Source organism: Maylandia zebra, linkage group LG10, assembly GCF_041146795.1.
Source record: "Maylandia zebra isolate NMK-2024a linkage group LG10, Mzebra_GT3a, whole genome shotgun sequence".
Classification (NCBI taxonomy): Eukaryota; Metazoa; Chordata; class Actinopteri; order Cichliformes; family Cichlidae; genus Maylandia; species Maylandia zebra.
The window spans coordinates 33,749,720-33,769,785 of record NC_135176.1 but is presented as its reverse complement, the minus strand read 5'-3'; the positions used below and the strand labels follow the sequence as shown (position 1 = coordinate 33,769,785).

The window sequence follows — 20,066 nt, the reverse complement described above, 5'->3', positions numbered from 1 at the left end:
CGTAGTTTGGATCTTCTTCTGCTGCTGGTTCAGTCAATATTGTTTGGAGAGAGATCAAACTAACAGCTTTAGAATCAGCGCATAAAGGGCGTGAACACAAAGCGCCGACAGATCAGAGTCAGCGAGCTGTCGGCTTTCAGCCCCGACTGTGAGAAAGGCGACATCTCACTGATTCTGATCCGTGGGTCGCACTGTGTGTCTAAGTCTTTGTGCAGAATCCGTGTTCCTGCTCTCATTTACTGTCTTAGCTGTTTGGTGGTTGTTGAAATTTTGTGAGATGTCACCAGAGATTCTGGCATTTCGGGCAAAATAAATTTATATTAAAAAAATCGATTCAGGATTTTAATGAATCGATTTTACGTTATCCAAGCCAGAATCGATTTTAATCGATGAATCGATTATAAAAACCCGCCCCTAGCTACGACCTCCCACAGGAAAATGTTTTTATTTTAATGAAACATAAAAATGAAGCAAATTATTTCCTTTTTTCATTTCTAGAGGCTGAAAAAATCTTTCTTTAAAATATGTGTCATGAGTCCAGCTGCAGATATTTCTTACAGCGGGCTGTCAGAGGTGAAAAAGGGAAGTGAAAGCATCCAGGGTGTAGTCACAGGAAACAGCCTCCATCAGCTGCTGCAAACAGGAAACCATGGTGACCACTGCTCTCCAACCACACAACAAACGGCTCTGTGGTGGATGCTGATGGTGTTCCCTCCCTCACATGTGTAGAAATGTGGGTCAGCGCAGGAAACTGAAATCTCACGTTTAGAGAAACTGACCCTCAGATCTCAGGTTACATCACCCACATCCTGGTGTTTCTTACACACTGTGTGATGCTGTCATGGCCGACATCACTGGTTCCATTCAAAGCACGGCAGTGAAACAAACATCTGTCAGGGGTTTCTCCACCCAGCAGCAGGAAGTCAGACACAAGGAACAACACAGGATCAGGACCTTTCAAAATAAGAGAACCAGTGGCCTGTGCTGGCTTAGATCTGCATCTCTGGTACACAGTAGCTCCACTGTGCTGATGCTAAAACCAGACATGAAAGCACAAACACCCCGATGAGTCAGAATGCTGCCACCACCGTGCTTCACTGCGGGGGCGTGGCCTCTGCCGTCTTCCTCCAACCACAAGCAGCGTCTCAGCTCGTCTGGCCGAAGGACGCTTCAGCCTGCAGGACCTTTGTCCTGCTCGTCCTTCAGTCTGGCTGCAGGCGTCTGTCCAGCTCACCTGAGACCTCTCAGTTTGTTCCTGTCCACGGTTCAGTGACGTCTTCTTTAGGACTAAACCTCCCACAAGTGTCTCTCCAGTAGTTCTGGACTGTTTGCAGACTCTGTGGCTGAGGCTACGTCCACAATGAAACACGTTTCTGTTTAAAAACGCAACGTTTGGCCTCCCGTCCACACTGAGACGGCGTTTTCCTCAAGGAGAAACGCAGCGTTTTGAAAACGAGTACATTTCAAAACGGAGCTGTCGTCGCAGTGTGGACACTCGAACACGCAGACTTTCTAAAACGATGATGCATTTTAGTCATGTGATGCAGTCACGTGACCAAATCAAGCGGAGGACACTACACAGCAGCTGTTTTGTTTGCTCTCAGCTTTGACGGCCCTGTTACAGATCTGTGCTGCAGACAGCTTTCCTTCAAATCTTTAATTCTCACTTGAGTTTGTGCTTTGGACCGTTTCAATGTGGACGCACGGCTCTGTGAAAACAACTGGAAACGCTAGCGTGGACGCCGTTTTCAGATCTATCCGGCCGGTGTGGACGTGGCCTCAGTGTGTAGTCGTCCTGATCCTGTTACCGTGTGAACACAAATCACTCTCAAGGAAACTGGGATGTTTCAAATTCTCTGTCATTACAATAACAGGTCACATGACTCGGGCTTTATATTTGATATGAAATGTGATATTCAACACTATGAACGTGATCGGTGATGAAAGACCTGCGGGAGCAAACACTGAGCTGTGGGTTAAACTCTGTCGTCGCTGAACCGCCGCAGTTTACCTCCAAGCCCCGCCCACGGCGTGGAATCATCATATCTGTAAAAGGTGAAGGTTTTTAGGAAGGAGTCACGAGAGAACACGAGCTGCATGTTATTGATGATGAATAAACCAGAATTATTATTTTAGTTCAGCAGATAAAAACGTCATCAGGTTATAAAACAATGAAATAAACACGAGTAACGACAGTCATGTTATCATAAATCATCACATATGATCTGTAAAAGCCAAAGTAGTGTAAGTAATCAGAGTAAAAACAGACTCGTCTGACTGAGCACAGTAAACCGAGAGCTGCTCTCTGATTGGTCCCTGCCTGCTGTGTGTGATGCTCCTGCCGCAGCAGCGTGTGGTGCTGGTTTTTACGCGTCACTTCATTTCTTGCAGCGTGCAGCTGTGGTGGCTGTCAGCAGCTGTTGGAGCTGCTCTGAGGAGCATTCAGCTCCGTCATGAAGCTCAGGCTGCTGCTCGCCCTGCTCTCAGGTAACTGCTGGCTCTCTTCCTCTGAAACTCTGTAAACACAGAAACTTTAGCCGCTCTGATGTCACTGCTGCGTTCTTCTTCTGCACTTTTGTAGCTTTAGCCTGAGTTTGCAGGATGAGTCTTGTTCAGACTGCAGCGAGTAAAGACGAGGAGCTGCTGTGGTTATTACTCGTGACAGGGCTGAGTCTCTGTGGTAGAGACGTGCAGAGGTCTGAGGACGAGCTGCTGGTGTTGTAACAGCTGTAACGTGGGCTCGTTCCCGCTGACCTCCTGCAGGCTTACAGGCTGAGGTCAGCGAGGGTCAGAGTTCAGGTCAGAGGTGACCTCTCCGATAGTCTGACCTGATCTGAGCAGAGTTTGGATCTGATGTAACAAAGCTTTCCTCTGTTTCTGTTTCCAGTCTGTGAATGTGACAGCAAGGTCAAAGGTCACACAGGTCAGGACGTCACTCTGCCCTGTAAATATGACAGGAAATATCACGCCGCTCTGTCAGCGTGCTGGCAGCGAGGAGAAATACCAACCAGAGGCTGCTCCAATCCGCTGATCTCCACAGTTGGACTCAGAGTGTCAACCAGAGCTTCCAGCAGGTATGAGCTGCTGGGCCGACTGGAGGACGGAGACGTGTCTCTGACCATCATGAACCTGACAGAGGGAGACGCTGGACGATACGGCTGCAGGGTGGAGATACCCGGCTGGTTCAACGATGAGAAGCATCACTTTGACCTGACCGTTGTTGATGACCTGAGCATCGCCACAGGTGAGTCTGCAGGTTCGACCGAGCTCACGTGTCGGGATCATCGTCCTGAACCATCAGCGGCTCTCTGAGGACGACTCGCTCATGTCGCTGACAGCAGCCCAGAGAAACACATCTGTGAGATCCACATGTTGATTCACAGCTGATCAGACGCGGAGTCAGCTCTGATGCTCGTTGTGTTCATGTCATTGATCTGTTTCAGACGCTCCCACGGCCCGCACGACAGACACGCCCACAGAGTCGACGTCGTCCTCTGCGACTGAAGGTGACGACAGAGCTGCGGTGAATCTGTTTGATGTAGCGACAGAATCTGAAAGCAGGAAAAAGGAGAAATTCAAATGAACTCAGATAATCCAGTCAGGAGCTCTGAGGTGAACGGGTGATGAAGGTGACGATGACCTACAGAGACCAGCAGCGTCTGTGTCAGTCAGAGGAAGTGCAGGTGTAAAGTTTTCAGTTAACTTTATTGGACACTTGAACATCGACGACGCCGCAGTGGACGACCTCTGTGTTTGTGTCTCGTGGGTTTCGTACAGTCAGACGTGTCAGGGTCAAATGAGAGCGCTATGACATCATCCTGCTGCTGACACGCTGTCCTAAAAATGTCTGCTTTCACGTCCCGCAGGTCATGTGACCTCCACAGAAAGCCCCCTGACGGCCTCCTCCGGGGTGAAGCGCAGCCACGAGGTGAGAAAACGAACGAACGCTGTGAAACGTGAGACGTGTGACGCCACCGCCACACGAAGACGAAGCTCAGCACGAGCGCCACACTGATGTTCTGAGCAATGAAAATATTATTTGACCATACTCGGTCATAAAAGGACTGCACAGTGCACCCTCGCTGTGATTGGTGGATCGATATCAGCAGATAAGTTAAACAGGAAGTAAAACCAGACTGTTTATAGACCCTGATGATGATGAAGATGATGAAGTCAGATTATGACTTGATGTCTCGCTCTGACAGTTTCTTTGTAGGTTTTGAACATCAGTCTGAGCAGTGATTGGCTGTTCCTAATAAAGTGTCAGTGTTTGAGCAGACCGCGGGCCTCGCTGTGACGGTGATGTCGTGTTTTTCAGGGTTCGCAGACGATGGCGCCTCTGATCGCCGTCCTGCTGGTCTTCGTGTTTCTGCTCACGCTCGGTGGACTCGTCGTCGCCGGTGAGTACGAGAATAAACCCGTCTGTTCTCACGGCCTCGAAACATCGAGGACGGCGACCGTGGTCGGTGTGGCAGCGGGTTCTTAACCCGCCCTGAGCGTCAGTGATGCAGGAAACATTTATTAGTTTGAACTGTGTTTTACTCTGTGACGCACGGCGAGCTCCTCATCACGTCGTTTGTGTCTCTGCAGTGAGAAGACTGAAGCAGCTCGTCAGCACGTGAGTGAACTTCCTGTTTTCTGAATAAACGCCGTGTCTGAGCGCCTCGATCGCCGCTGATGAACCCTGAGTCAGGTTTGACCTTCGTGGGGTCTCGGCTCGCGGGCCTTCGGCGCGCTGCGATCATCTTGGCAGCGTCTTCTCACGACTGAGCGCGCTCAGACTGAAACTCACAGATAAAGAAACCCACAAACCACGCGGGCGATTTCAAACGAAGGCGAGCTGAGCAGGAGGTTTCAGGTGGCGTTGAGATGCTGAGCGAGAACGAAGCAGCCTGATCGTTAAAGCCCAGCACGCAGGCCCACGGGCCCAGATGTGTCCACATCTGCAGCCCGGGTTAGCCCACGCTGCTGTCACAGCGCCGGAGCAGAAAGGCGGAGCGTCACGGCCGAGGCTGTGTGCAGCGGGCTGGCAGCCATGTTCCAGCGCAGTCGCAGGGTCGCAGCAGAAAGAGGAACTCGAGGATGTTTTATGCACGTGTGACAGTCATGAACGGTGACCAGACGACAGGAAACAGGAAGTTGAGGTTGTGGTCGTGCAGTCATAAAAACTTTGAATAAACTTTAAATACGTGTAAGTGAGGCAGGTGGAGCGCACAGCTGCGGCACATCTGCAGAACACCTGAGCTCGTCGTTCATCATCGTTTCCATAGCAACGCTCTTCACATCTCCTGGGGTCCGGGTGACGTACGACCAGCATCAGGAGCTCCACCCGTGAGCCCGCTGCAGACTCCGCCCACCAACCGCAAGAGTTTCGGTTCCCTGCTGCTCGGCTTACCAGAAGCTGCGAGCGAGGAGAGGAAGCTCTGAGGTTTACACCCTGCCTCCTCCTCATCCTCGCCCGGCCGAGCGCCCCGCGCTGAAATGTCACAGCCTGAATTAGAGGGTCACATGACCACTCAGCCTGAAGCACGGCATAACCAGCGTAACTCTGTGACCTTTCAGAGTCTGCTGGGACTCGTTTTTAAAGTTTGAGGCTTTTACTTTGGAAAATCAAACTCACGATGAAGCAGGAAACGGATCCACGCAGCAGAAATATAAACGATCATCGCCGACAGTGTCAGGTCACCAGTTTATGATCAAACGTGTCCGACACAGTCGATCGGCTGCCATGGTTACCATATGATCAGTCATCGTTTTTTATTCAAATTCATCTCAAAGGTTTTAAAGCTGACATGTCTAATGAGAAGCTGGAGCTTCTCTACAGGAAGTCTTTCACTGTCCACAGGAAGTCGCTGTGATGATGAAACTGATGCTCTCCTGTCTCAGCCCTCAGGAGAAGGTCGGCCCGGGTCAGCAGGTCCAGTTCAGCTCCACGGCGTCCACTCTGCAGCTGCAGAGCTCCACCGTGGACAACATCTACCAGATGGAGAGCGACGGTGATGGCGGCGATGGCGGCGATGGTGGCAGTAGCGATGGTGGCAGTAGCGATGGCGGCGGCGGTGATGGAGGTAGAGGAGAAGATGGGGGAGACTATGAGTACTGCCCCTGAGGTCCCACCCACCCGCCTGGAGGCAGGATGATAACAGGAAGCAGGAGCGTATCTCTGATTGGACACTTTGCTTTGAAAGGCTCCAATCACAGAGCTCCGGGTGTGCAGCAGGTGTAGTTGCTGCCTACAGATACAGCGAGCTTTTATTCTGATAGGTTGTTTTTTCAGAGTTAACCTATAAGTATCCACAGTGACACAGGTGACCCCGCCCCTTTAGACACCCACGAAAGTTCCCTGTAAAGTTTTAAACTTTCGTTTGATGTCTTGTCATGTGACAAGCGAGGGACTCGTGACAACACGTCCTGTCTGACACGTGACCTGAAGCCGTCAAACTGAAGACGGTCGTCAGATTTTTATTGTGACAAACACACATAAGGTCATGTGACGTGCTTGTCACACGGCACCAATCATCTGTTTTCTTATTGATCAATATGTTTCCTGTTGTTGTTTAAACAATAAAAGCATGAAAAATGAGTGAAATTGTTCAGATTTGGCTATTTCAGTCTGTCCTCACACGGCGAGTCGCGTCCTGATCTCTGAAGCTCCTCGCTGGAGCCAATCAGACGAAGCACGTCACGGATGGGCGGAGCTCCTCGTGATGTAAGTCTGATGGTCAGTTTTCTGCAGCAGCTTGTTGAAGGTGCCTCAGCTCTGAGTTTAGGACATCAGAGCGACGTAAACATGGCTTTCTAAATATGGAAAACATTTCTCGTGTGTGTCTCCTCTGTGACATCGCTGACAGTGGGAGGGGCTACTTTTAATTAAGCTTCAGTGATGTAAGTAAGTAAAATGTATTTATATGGCACATTTCACAGATAGAAATCACAAAGTGCTTCACAATAAGATCAGACATACAAGTTAAATTAATTAAAAGCCCGTTTGTATAAAAATGTCTTCAGCTGCTTTTTAAAGGAGTCAGTAGAGTCTAGACAGAAAAGCTCGATCCCCACGTGTTTTAAACCCGGTACGGGTCATTATTGTAACGTCTGATAATGTGGCCTAGAGGGAGGATATACAGCAAAAAGAGAATCGGACCTAAAACAGATCCTTGAGGTGCCCCAGAAGGCAGAACTGATGCTTCAGACAGCACCTGATTCATACAGACAGTAAAGGATCTCTCAGATAGATGCGACATAAACCATTTTAAACAACACCAGTAATCCCAAACAAGTCCTTCAGCCTATTTATCAGGATGCTGTGCTCAACAGAACCAGAACGATGTACTCTCCAGAGTCTGCTGCCATCAGAGTGTCCCCACACGCTTTAAGCAAAGCGGTTTCAGTGGAGTGCAAATGTCCAGAACATTGTTCTTCTCCAAAAAGTTGTTAAGTTGTTCTGCAGCTGTTTTTTCCAAGATCTCTGACACCAACAGTCACTTTGATATTGGCCTGTAACTGTAAAGAGATGGGTCCACATTTGGTTTCTTTAATATTGGTTCAACAAGAGTTTGATTACAATAGCTGGAAACTGAGCCAGTATGAAGAGAAGTATTCATTATTTCCAGAATACAGAGGCCAATAGAGTCAAACACACTAATGAAAAATGATGAAGTACATCGAGGTGGCTTGAAGTCAGTTTCATCTGACCAAGCAGACACTGACGTCCTGTAAGGTGACAGGAGTAACAGAGGAGCAGGTATCAGCAACGTGTCAGTGTGATACTGGGAGGAGGATGGAGAAATATTAGACCTGACGGCAGCGACCTTATTAACAGAATAGTTTAAGAACACTGCTCTTGCGCTTGATGAAGGCGGTCGCACTTTTCTCCTCCTCCTCTCCCTTAGCTTCCCTGCTTATGTCCTTGTCTTGTGTTTTTACTTTTCTCTGGAACAGTCTCTCACAGTCTGTTCTCTAGAACCTAAAAGAGGAATTATGGATTTGATCAACTGGTCCCTAAATGCAATTGACACCCCTTTCTCAACAAGAAGTCTGGGCTCGGGTGAGCCTGAGTGCTGAAGATATCTACCTATGAACCATGATAACAGGGTTCTGGCTGATCAGAGCTGGCTTGGCCCTGACTTATCGAAGAATTAAGAAAGCGGAACCGGCTGTTCAAACCCCCACAAGGCTGCCCGCTGGGATTGAAACGATGGGAGAGGCGTGAGTTTCTCAAAATGGGCTCATTGAGTCAGCACGGAGAAGATCTTGGAGAAGCTACGGCTGCTGTGAATACTCAGAATAAGATCTCTGACTGCAGACTGGATACATCTCGGGGAGGCTCACTGCGGTCGTGAGTTCTCAGAAATCGGCTCCTTGAGCACAAGAAATGACAACATCACAGAACGCAAGTATGGTGAAGCTCGCGGCTCTCCAACGGGAGATTGAGAGACCAGTGTTGGACTGTAGAACTGCTTTGAAATTCATATGAGTTGTTCGCACTAAAGTAAAAAGCACCATCACTTCATGCGGAGACCCTCTCGGCACCAGCTGTGGGCTCAAGGCTGGAGCCGAACAACAACACCCTGATAACGACTGTGTTGAGTCTGTTCCCCCCATTCCATGCAAGGCCACCTGGGTTGGCTGGCAGACTGTTTACTTAGCCTGGCAGGGCGAAGGACACTGTCTCAGCTGAACTCTGGACACGCACACACACATATACACTGATATGCACTCATCCCCCCTCCCTTTCCAAACGCCTTCGACACTTATTCCCCTCCGATGCTGACGGTGGATCAAGGAGACCAGCGCACGCAGGCCCGGATGTGCTGTCTAAATCGGCGGTCTCTCACCCTTTACCCCCCCTGTTGCTTGTCATGTGTTTCTTTGGTGTATTGACAGTGTTGGGAAGGTTACTTTTAAAATGTATTCCATTACAGATTACAGATTACATGCCCCAAAATGTATTCTGTAACGTATTCCGTTACGTTACTCAATGACAGTAACGTATTCTGAATACTTTGGATTACTTAATATATTATCATGCTTTTTACAACAACGTGAATGTACTATTGCTGTGTGATTTATTACTATTACTGAAGGTCCGCGACTCCGAACTTTAGTAAAGGGACCTCTGACTAATACGGCGGGGTCCCTGTCGGCTCGTAGCCGAAAAATAGCTTTACTTTGTTGTGTGGGTCAACTTTGCTAGCAGAGACAGAGAGAGGCGTTGAAAGGCTCCAACGGAACTTATTGTTTCAGAGGAAAACAGGAACACGGTGTACAGTCGAGTCTTAATAGCTTACTTACAACTGGGCTCGTCAGGCACTCTTCTTGGCTGCAGTGGTTATTATTATATTTACATGCTTCCAGCTCCCGTTTTTCCTCGATGTCAACTCGTACCTTTCCACTCGCCTTTTTCTCCCTCCTCGCGCTCACAGACACATAACGTGTATGGCAGTCCATTCTCCCTGCAACACGGACTACACTGCCCATGATGCTACATTCTTTAGAGCTATGCTTGTAGCATTCTGCCTGTTAGCTTAGCACAACAACAACAACAACAACGAAAAGGCCTCTCTCACCCAGGAAACACACAGTCGCAGAGAGAGAGAGAGCGTCGCCCTGTAACCATGGCAACCGTAACGCTGCCGCCTGGAACAACAGAACGTAGCTGTCAAACAAAACCCAAACAGTCCTGACCCGCGACAAAATGAAACAGGAAAGTATCGCAGTGTAATCCATTTATTTCAACAAAGTAACTGTATCCTGAATACCACCTTTTTAAACGGTAACTGTAACGGAATACAGTTACTCATATTTTGTATTTTAAATACGTAACGGCGGTACATGTATTCCGTTACTCCCCAACACTGTGTATTGATAGGTGTTTCATGTGCAGAGGTGTTTTTTTCTGTTCTCAAACTGATCTCCCTGTTGGAGCTCAGTCTGGGGGAGTTATTTTTTTCTCCTTATCTTTCCTCATGTGGTGCATTTTCCATTGTTATACCTCTCTGACCTGTCTTCCCATGTGATGTTTTGTGTCATGTATGTGTGGTCGGAGGGTAAGATGGCGCCGCCATTGCGTGCAATAGGTCGGCAGCCTTATGAAATTTCCCCTTGTGGGACTAATAAAGGTAAATCAATCAATTCAATTAAAATAAAGTCATTACAATGAGATTTAGTATAGACTGGTACATGAGGAATATCACGAGAGACAATGTTTTTAATTGTATCAAACAATACTCTGGGATTTTTCTTTTTTGAAGCTGTTAGATAAGCAAAATATTCAGTTCTGGCATCTTTTATAATCTCGTTAAGTGAGAAAATTGATTCCTTGAGATGTACCGTATGGACCTCAAGCTTGGAAGCCTTAAACAATCCTTTATTTAAGGCTTGATGTGTTAAATAATCACTTTCAACAGTACAAATGAGTCTGCTAATTTAATTGTTTTAATGGTCGGTTGGAACTCACCTTTTTTTCCTCACTGTGAGTTCTTCTTCTTGTGTTTCTCACTCCTGTTTAATGCTCGTTGCCTCCACCGTGTGGCTGATCGATGAACTGCAGCTGAACAGACTCAGCTGTGCTGTGGGGGAAAACTTCCCCCTCGTAGTCATCCTGCTGTCTGTGAGGCGGAAGTTTAGTAACTTAACCATGAAAGTAGTGACTGCAGCTCAGCTCTGCCTGCTCAGCTGCAGAAACACTGAAAGATGCAAGAAAATACTGTAAATAAACCATAATTACGCATAAAATATTACAAATGTACACAGACTAGATATTAAATGTTCTCTGTAGACAATAAAATAGTTTAATACACAATAAATACTGCAGCTATTAATTAAATACTATAATACATGTTTTGTAATGACTGAAATATCATATTTAATGTTTTTCACATCAGTGGTTCACAAAGCGTGGCCTGCGGCCCCTGGTGAGCTCTGAAGGTTTCATTTCTAGTAAATAGCTGTTTTTGATTAATCTAAGCGAAACGATGCTGCTGGTTTAACTCTGAGGATTCAAAGCTTCAGTCTGGCGTCTACTGTGGCTTCAGTTCTGAGAGCAGACAGAAGCAAACGTCTGAGGTCAGCTTCATCTGAACAGCAGCACCACCTTCATGCTTACGTCAACCTTCAGACGTTTGTTCTATGTGCATAAGACGAGAGGGACGGACACAAAGACTCTGGACTTAAACTGAACTCAAAACTATTTTTGTTTCTTTATTGTTGTTGTCTGTGACCGTTCTCAGCTCAGCTTTCAGGGGTCGCTGTGCTGCGAAACCACCATCTCTGCTCTATAATCTGCTCCTGACTGGTTAATCTGGTTAACGGCCCGGCCTAATAACAGTCCAACGAAGGCAACAAACTGAACCAAAGACTGAGGGAAGGACTATTTATACACCTGGGGTGATCAGGAGGGCGACAGACGGGGGAGGAAGTAAAACTAAGCACAAGACAGAAGAAAGCCAACTACCAAAATAAAACAGGAAATGACTCCAAGAATAAATACTACACAGGCTACACTGAACAGAGTGCATCAATCATAAACTCAAGTACAACAAGAACCACAGCGCTACAAAACATGAGACCTCCAGAAAAAAACAAACTATAAAACGTAAAGGAAGAAAACATGGAGGACACGAGGGGGTGAGGATGATAACAGAGGGAGCTAAATGTCAACAAAACGCTGAACTGTAAAGGAAATAATCTGGAGTCGAATCCGTGGATTAACTGTTTGAGTAAAGATTGTGTCAGGAGCCCCGCCTCTCTGTTTTTGTGGTTTCAGGATCATTTTTTGCAGCGTGCAGCTGTGATGACTCGCAGGCTGTTGGCGAGCTCTGACGAGTCACTCGGGCTTCGTCATGAAGGTCGTGCTGCTGCTGGCGCTGCTCACAGGTAACCTGCATCTTTCCACTGTCTCTGATCCTGAGATTTATTTGTCTGGTGTCTTTATTTAACCTTCATCATCACTGAAAACGTGGGATCCCCCTCAGCTGTGCTGCTGGTGAAACTTTGCTGTTTTTTATCTCTCTGCCTCACATGGTGGATGTGTTTTATAGTTGTGTGAAAACTCGATTCCCCGTCAGCACAGCTGGGTTTCCTGAAGGGTTGGCTAACAACGAGAATGAAAACCTGTTAACCGTTATGTTACCCAGCGATAACAGCTGGTTCACCGTGTGCTTCCTTTTAACCTCAGATGACCCCAAAGGTCTTTTTTTTACTGAAACTGATCTCTGACGTCTCTTCACTGATGAACAAAAAGCAGTGATTTTGTCACGAACTCGGGGGGACAGGGTCAGTGGCGGTCTAAACCTCACTGCCATCATCTCCAGGGTTACAGTGGATAAACGTCTTCTTCTCTCTGTCATATCTGTAGCTGTGTGAGAATTCATCTAAAGGTCAAAGTCTCTCTGGCGCTGAGCCTGGGTGAGCTGACAGAGAGCAAAGCTGGACGGAGCTTGGATTTCTAAAAAGTGAAGCCAAATGTGTCTTAAACCTGCATTCTTCTAATGACCAGCAGGGGGCCTGGGGCTGATCCCCGACCTGATGAGTGTGAACTCAGTCACTGTTTTCACATTTAATCTAATTTAACGTGTAGTTTGTAGATTTTGGTCACTCCATGTGTCAGAGAGGAGGATTATCCTGGAAATGCTCATTGGCTAAAAACCTGTGACTGACAAGTTGTTTCAGTCTCATCCACCTCCTGCTTCTCATGTTTGGTTTCCATGGTGACGATGGAAATGTTCATGTTGAGGCTTCACAAACATCATCTGGGTTTGTTTTCCATGATTCTCATCCTTATGTGTTGTTTTTGAGTCTTGGAGGTCAAAGACAAAACTAACCTTTAATAACTCCAATAACACACAAAGAGCAGAGTCTGAATACCTAAAGACCGAAGGAACAAAGGGAACATACAGAGAAGAGAAACAAACTGAAGCTTTACATGGAAGCAGCAGGTGATCCGAGAGCAAGGAAACATAAGGGTAACAAGACAGAGTTGAAAGTAATCGAGGACACTAAGATAAAGGAGGCGAAAGGGCGATCGTGGCTCAAGAGTTGGGAGTTCGTCTTGTAATCTTTGGGATGAACCAGTTTGTGTCTGAGCGTGTTGCTGGGTCTGAAACCAGGATGTCGTGCTTGGAGAAGACTCTCCTGAGTTTCTCTGATACACCGGCTACATAGGGGATGATTTTTGAACTAAACTTCTGGTTTTAGAACTGAAGCTTCTCGGATGAGAGTTAAAACGTCTTCAAGCAACTTAAAGAAGTCCAGACGCTTTTCTTTGCAAGCTCCTTTGACCTTCTCTTTTAAACTTTGACATCAAACTGCCAAACAAGCAGAATCTATAAAACTGATCAGGCACTGGTATCGATTAAAACGCCAGTTTAATAATGATAATAATCTATTCTTTATTGATCCCCGTTTCGAAATTACTCTCTCAGACCCAGTTAAACCAGTAAAACCAGTGAAGATGATATGACATTGACCTGATCTGAGCCCTGAGCAGAGTTTGGATCTGATGTAACAAAGCTTTCCTGTGTTTCTGTTTCCAGTCTGTGAATGTGACAGCAGCAGGGTCAAAGGTCACACAGGTCAGGACGTCACTCTGCCCTGTAAATATGACAGGAAATATCACGGCGCTCTGTCAGCGTGCTGGCAGCGAGGAGAAATACCAACCAGAGGCTGCTCCAATCCGCTGATCTCCACAGATGGACTCAGAGTGTCAACCAGAGCTTCCAGCAGGTATGAGCTGCTGGGCCGACTGGAGGACGGAGACGTGTCTCTGACCATCATGAACCTCACAGAGGGAGACGCTGGACGATACGGCTGCAGGGTGGAGATACCCGGCTGGTTCAACGATGAGAAGCATCACTTTGACCTGAGCGTCGCCACAGGTGAGGAATTATTACAACACCAGAACCATCGGACTCTGGTATCATAGCAACTACAGCTTCGTCTCAGTCTACACAGTGAGCAGAGTCTTCCTCACACAGTTGTCCTTGTTCAGAAATCAGCACGTCGACCAGGTCTAACCTCGGGGCTGTTTCCTTTTCCTCTTTTCATTTGAGCATCATGAAGTCGTGACTCGAGTCGTGTTTAAATAAAGAAATCTCTGTTTAGCTTTAGTTTCCTGATAATAGCATCACGAGGAAGCTGCAGCTCTCTGAAGACGTGTCCATTTAACTGCTCTCACCTGCTGATCCTCTCATTACAAAGACTCATCTGAAGCAGAGTGTGCTGACGTCATGTCAATGATCTGTTTCAGCGCCACAAACTCCCACATGGACGGCGCCAAACTCAGAGACGCCCACAGAGCCGACGGCAGCCTCTGAAGGTGACCTGTGATTAATCAGCTGATGACAGAAATGAAGTAACACATGATTGTCAGGACCAAACACAGATGACAGGAAAGAGGATCGTTTACATTTCTGTGGAACAAACTTTATTAGTCGTCACATAATTATAGCATCGCTTCCTGATTTTTGTCCAATCAGACTGAAAGTGACAGGAACTGTTTGATCTCAGACTCAGTGTGTTTCTGGAATAAAGAATCAGAGGCTAAAATTAAATCATCATGACATCATGCTGCTGCTGACACAGCTGTCTTAAAATCTTCTGCTTTCGCTTCCTCATGCTGCAGGTCTCATGACCTCCGCAGAAAGCCTCCTGACTTCGCCCTCCACCATGACGAGCAGCAGCGAGGTGAGGAAAGAAAAACACCATGAAAACATGAAGTCGCTGAGAACGACCAAAGTCAGGGTGTCGGGACTTTCACATCCTTAAAGACAGTTTCACATTAAAAACACTGCAGTCACTGCGATCTATAACCGCTAAACCTAATGGAGTTACGTCCTCCCTTAGCTGTGTCAAACCTGCTGCTGTTACCATCACCCCACATATTTCATACTGAGGATGTGAACAGTGAGAATCATCCTAACAATAATCCTGCACGCTTCCAGCTGTTTGTAGAAGTCTTTCCTCTGAGTGTATGAAATCCCTGCAGGTTCACAGAGTTACATCCAGCAGCAGGATCCATGTGAGCGACCCTCATCGAGTTACATGAATAAACAGCTCCCAGGTGTCTGTGGGTCCTTACGTCTCACATTATATCTTAAAAAGCAGTAAATTGTATTCATGTCAGTTTGTGTCTTAAATGTTTCTGATCACGTTATTTGGATTGTCTGCACCTCACACTGCTGCTAACGCGGCCTCGTGTGATTGGACAGTCCAAACCAGAACCTGAGATAAAAAAGTATTTCTTGGTTCTTTATATATAAAATTAATAATTTTTTCACACACACAGTATTTGTAAAGATTAGAGCGACTTAAGCCTCAAGGCGCTTTAATCATACAGTAGATCGTACAATAATACGCACAGAGATAAACCCAACAATCATATGACCCCCTATGAACAAGCACTTTGGCGACAGTGGGAAGGAAAAACTCCCTTTTAACAGGAAGAAACCTCCAACAGAACCAGGCTCAGGGAGGGGCGGGGCCATCTGCTGTGATTGGTTGGGGTGAGAGAAGGAAGACAGGATAAAGACATGCTGTGGAAGAGAGACAGAGGTTAATAACAGATATGATTCAATGCAGAGAGGTCTGTTAACACATAGTGAGTGAAGAAGAAACACCCAGTGCATCATGGGAATCCCCGGCAGCCTACGTCTATTGCAGCATAACTAAGGGAGGATTCAGGGTCACCTGGTCCAGCCCTAACTATATGCTTTAGCAAAAAGGAAAGTTTGAAGCCTGATCTTGAAAGTAGAGATAGTGTCTGTCTCCTGAATCCAAACTGGAAGCTGGTTCCACAGAAGAGGGGCCTGAAAACTGAAGGCTCTGCCTCCCATTCTACTTTTAAATACTCTAGGAACAACAAGTAGGCCTGCAGAGCGAGAGCGAAGTGCTCTAATAGGGTGATATGGTACTACAAGGTCTCTAATAGGGTGATATGGTCCTAATATGCAATGATTAGAATTGCAACAAGAACAAGAGGAAACAAAAGCAGTTTAGACAACAAGAGAGTGAGACCAGAAAACCACAAACAAGACCAACCCACTGACCACCTGATAATCAGAGAAGCAGCAGGGCTATTTATACACCACAGATACTGAATAACACGACACAGGTGGAGTCACACCTTTTACCACACCTGTCCAGGGGCAGCAGGTGGACATGAGCTTGTAGTGATTTTGTGCTCAGTCTCTGAGGGGTAAGGAGGCTAAATGGGAAATACACTGAACTTTGTGTGGATCAATACGAGTTCATTGTGTTGTTGAGCTTTTTAAAGCCATCGCACTGACTTCACTGTGGCAGCCAAATGCATGCTGGGAAAGAAGGCACCAAATATAAAAGTGTTATCTGAATAAATGCTGTGAGACCAAAGAGTAGTCAGTCAAACAGACGAACTCTCTGCTGATTGCATTACAGAAGGTGAAGCTTCCCTGTGACAGAGTCATGTGGTGTTTTTCTGGGTTTACAGGGCGAGGACGGCGGTCAGCTGATGGTGGTGGTCGTCTGCGTCCTGCTGGGGCTGGTGTCTCTGCTCGCCATCGTAGGACTCCTGGGTGAGTTTAGTCAAACTGTCCTCACAGTGACAAGGTCAAGTTTGTCTATACACATTTCCAGACAGCTCATGCTGCACAAAGTGCCCAACAATGATGCCATTAAAGCAGAAACAATGTAAAACAATAAACATAAAGGGACAATAAGAGAATAAAACAAAACCTAAGACTACTGAATAAGACCAAATGGTCATAGTGTGTTAAACAGCGTATAAAAATGTGTCTTTAGAAGTGATTTAAATATTCAGGGGGAAACTACTCCAAAGTCTGGGACCTGCCAGAGAGAAGGCTCTATCGCCACGAGATTTGAGTTTAGTCCGAGGGACGGACAGCATTCATCCTGAGCTGGACCTCCTGCTTTTTCTGGAGCATGAAAGGAGCTCAGACAGGTATGAAGGGGCTCGGCTAAAAGTTTGATCCTGTAGGAAACTGGAAGCCAGAGCAGAGAAGCACAAAGTAAAGGAGGACAAAGAGGAAGTTCCCCGTCCATGATCTGGTGTTTTTAGCTGAGCCAGACAGGAAACATGGAGGTCATGTGACGCAGCGCGGTTTAATAAACAGGGACGCATCCTGGTCAGGTCCTCTCAGATCAGCTGATTGTTTTTATTTTTGTACAATAATCGTTGGATATTTAATGGAGCCTTGCAAAAGGACAAGAGGATGAGGAGTGGACAGGTGTTGCACACCTGTGATGGCGTGGAGATGTCTCGGAGACAAGAGAGTGCGCTGAAACCAGACTGTTTAACACAAACATGGAGCTCTAGTGAGAGGGAAGCTTAGAGACACCACAGCGCCCCCTGCAGGAGGCGAGACCGCTGAGATGGTGCGGAGGCCGAGCTGAAGGTGTGAACATTTCAACAGTTTGTTCCCGAGCTTCACCTCTGCAGACACGCCCGAGGAGCTCCGCCTTCTCCTGAGAACCAGATGTTCGGGTCTGTGTCGCCGCAGAGCGAGCGCGTGGGCTGGATCGCTCATCATTACTGAGAATCGTGCGGTAGACCCTCGTGCTGACGTCAGCGCCCCCGCTCTGTAGCAGCAGCTCTGATGGAAACGCTGAGCTGCATTAGCGAACACGTCCGTGTGACGTGACTCATCATTTCTGCAGTGAATCGTGTTAAAGTCCAGATGAAGGTGCGTGTCAGGGCCTCCTCTGGTCCTCCCACGGGGCCGAAGCATCTGCTGCATGCATGAAGCTAGCTGCAGTCTGCTGCTGTGTGCGCATGTAAGACAGGAAACAACGTTAAAATAAAGAAACTGAACGACGTTCTGAGCTCATTCAGCTCTTCGTGAGCTGTGATCTGGACCCAACATGGCGTCTGCAGCGTTGACCTCGCCGCCCTCACAGAGCGACGGTGTCTGGATGTTTCAGGCGAGGTCATCGATCATCAGGAGCGCGTCTCAGTGCGTTGGTCTTTGTGTTTCTCGCGTCGGGCTCGGTCGCTCGGCTTGGTGCTGATTTGTGTGCTTTGTTCTTTTTATGTCACAAACGTCTCGTCATTAACATGTTTCTGCTGTTTTGTGTCTCTGCAGTGAGAAGACTGAAGCTCCTCCACACAGTGTGAGTGCACGATCCTTATCTTTGTGTTTCTGAGTAACTAACATGTCTCCGCACCTCGACCATCGCGGGCGCTGCTGAGAAGTCGTGACTCATCATCTCTCAGCCTTCATCGCGTGTTCAGACTGAAACTGAGAGGTGAGACAACCACAGAGTTCAAACCAGCCAACGGCGGCTCGCTCGACCTTTAAGGCCCATCAGAGTGGAATCATTTAGAGCTGACGCCCGTGTCAGAGCCTCATGTTCACCCACAGCAGCACCACACCCTCCACCCCTCCGCTACTAGAAACACCGTCCATAAAAGTCCTGAACACAGTCCGCCATTATGGCGTCCAAACTCAAGAACAAGTGCGACACTACCAAAGCTCTGCCGTTTACAGGGACGGGTTGTCTCGATCTTTGGTTTGTGATTCAGCGACTGTGAGCCGAGTCCATCACAGCCGCCCCAGCATGAGTGGGTGTGGTTGATCCACAGCCTCAGTGTTTCCAGCTCCATCACTGCTGCACTGGAGCCTCAGAGCATGGGGAGGAAGGTCCTTCATCATCATCATTAACACGACTGCTCGTTAATGCTTCATTTGAACTGCAGCATAATCAGAGTCACGAACAGGAAGTGGCCTTTCACACTGCTTTGAGTCAAGTCTGAGGCTTTTACTTTGGAAAATCTGAGTCATGATGAGGATGGAAGCAGGAAACAGATTCAATCAGCAGCTTAGAGTTTTAGATGTGTGGATAAAATTAAATCATATTTTTTAATATTTGGTTTATAATAAAATGTGACAGAAGCAGCAAATCGTTTTATTTTGGAGCTTCTCTGCAGGATGTTATAATCTCCTGCAGTCAGAGTAATCTCATTAATGTTTCTATAGCCAAAGGTCAGCTGACTAACACTCTCGCTCTCATGTCTCAGTCCTCGGCAGCATCGGCATATCAGCGACTCGGTGCGGTTCAACCCCACGTCGTCGACTCTGCAGCTGCACGCTCAGCCCGCCGCCGTGGACAACATCTACCAGATGGATGGTGGTGAGGGAGGCGTATACGAGAATTGCCCCTGAGCTCTGAGGCTCCACCCACTCATCCGCAGAGTCTGGAGGCAGGACGATGACGAGCTCTGTCGCGGACAGACGAGACAACAGCTTTGCCCTGAGAAGCCTCCAGTATTTTAGGAAGATAGCCTTGCTCTCACGCTTTGCTTTGAAAGCGTCCAATCAGAGAGCTACAGCTGTGGTCCCAGGTGACTAACCCCGCCTTCAGGCTGAAGGTTTGCAGACAGCAGGTGCTAACATGTAAATAAAGATGTAAAGAGCTTTTATTGTGAAAGGTTTGGTGAGGTTTCCTGGCTTTTCAGATTTAATTTAATAAAATGTTTGGAGGACTTTTAAAGGTTGGTTTGAACTCTTCTTCTGTTCCTTGAAACACGTTTACCTCTGACTGGTAACCTGGGCGCTCAGTTCTTCTTCTGCACGCTGCTTCCACCTGCTGGCCGGACAGATGACCTGCAGCTACACAGACTCAGCTGTGCTGTGAGCTCAGGCTGTTTGATGGACTGACTTTGATTAAAAAAGACTGTAATATCTCTAATCACAGCCATGGGGGCGGAGTTACGCGTGAGACCCCCACACCTGTACTAGGGTAAAGATGCAATTTTGTAAGATCGCTATGACGACAGTAATAAACGTTATTTGTTCCTTTGATCCAGCTCAGATATGACGTCTTTGTTTCTGAAAGGGGAAAAAAAGTTGACATGTCAGAAAAAAGCACACGAGCTTTATTTCATCCATGATGGCGTTACACCAACATCACCATCATGGCGGCGCCCTCCCTCTGTCTCTCCTGTAAAGACTCTCTGCTCCAGCAGCAGCACCACCTTCATGCCCAGCAGCTCACTCAGGAAGTTCATCTCCAGCTCTCCTGCTCCACCCGCTCAGGCTGAAGACACCACAGCACCCCCTGCAGGAGGAGAA

The 20,066-nt window shown here is 47.4% G+C and overlaps 2 protein-coding genes across 5 annotated transcripts; both read left to right on the top strand.

The window, feature by feature from the left end:
• Nucleotides 1–2,395: 2,395 nt before the first annotated feature.
• On the top strand, nt 2,396–6,583 carry LOC106675659 (uncharacterized). Of its 3 annotated transcripts, none has more exons than XR_013100657.1 (6): nt 2,396–2,487; nt 2,888–3,506; nt 3,867–3,928; nt 4,319–4,400; nt 4,591–4,618; nt 5,887–6,583. XR_013100657.1 is itself a non-coding variant. In XM_076889496.1 (6 exons), the coding sequence occupies exons 4-6, from the start codon at nt 4,331–4,333 to the stop codon at nt 6,107–6,109; spliced, it is 321 nt and encodes a 106-aa protein (XP_076745611.1). In that variant the 5' UTR covers nt 2,399–2,487; nt 2,888–3,506; nt 3,867–3,928; nt 4,319–4,330; the 3' UTR covers nt 6,110–6,583. The 3 variants fall into 3 exon arrangements, 2 of the variants coding, with proteins under 2 accessions (XP_076745611.1, XP_076745612.1); XM_076889496.1 differs by having other exon boundaries at nt 2,399–2,487; XM_076889497.1 differs by lacking the exons at nt 2,396–2,487; nt 2,888–3,506 and having other exon boundaries at nt 3,852–3,928.
• Nucleotides 6,584–11,813: 5,230 nt separating this feature from the next.
• LOC101484708 (hepatitis A virus cellular receptor 2 homolog) lies at nt 11,814–19,796 on the top strand. Of its 2 annotated transcripts, none has more exons than XR_001342020.3 (7): nt 11,814–11,877; nt 13,536–13,877; nt 14,249–14,317; nt 14,624–14,685; nt 16,466–16,550; nt 18,078–18,240; nt 19,013–19,149. XR_001342020.3 is itself a non-coding variant. In XM_014410749.3 (7 exons), the coding sequence occupies exons 1-7, from the start codon at nt 11,844–11,846 to the stop codon at nt 19,155–19,157; spliced, it is 765 nt and encodes a 254-aa protein (XP_014266235.3). In that variant the 5' UTR covers nt 11,814–11,843; the 3' UTR covers nt 19,158–19,796. The 2 variants fall into 2 exon arrangements, 1 of the variants encoding a protein (XP_014266235.3); XM_014410749.3 differs by having other exon boundaries at nt 18,078–18,105; nt 19,013–19,796.
• The last annotated feature ends 270 nt before the right edge of the window (nt 19,797–20,066 follow it).

What these genes read in the sequence shown, in the direction of transcription:
- LOC106675659 (XM_076889496.1), top strand. Translation starts at nt 4,331, where the DNA reads ATGGCGCCTCTGATCGCCGTCCTGCTGGTCTTCGTGTTTCTGCTCACG. An exon ending in CGGTGGACTCGTCGTCGCCG is followed by an intron (nt 4,401 to 4,590) that starts GTGAGTACGAGA and finishes GTGTCTCTGCAG; the next exon opens with TGAGAAGACTGAAGCAGCTC. An exon ending in CTGAAGCAGCTCGTCAGCAC is followed by an intron (nt 4,619 to 5,886) that starts GTGAGTGAACTT and finishes CTCCTGTCTCAG; the next exon opens with CCCTCAGGAGAAGGTCGGCC.
- LOC101484708 (XM_014410749.3), top strand. Translation starts at nt 11,844, where the DNA reads ATGAAGGTCGTGCTGCTGCTGGCGCTGCTCACAG. An exon ending in TGACCTGAGCGTCGCCACAG is followed by an intron (nt 13,878 to 14,248) that starts GTGAGGAATTAT and finishes GATCTGTTTCAG; the next exon opens with CGCCACAAACTCCCACATGG. An exon ending in GCCGACGGCAGCCTCTGAAG is followed by an intron (nt 14,318 to 14,623) that starts GTGACCTGTGAT and finishes CTCATGCTGCAG; the next exon opens with GTCTCATGACCTCCGCAGAA.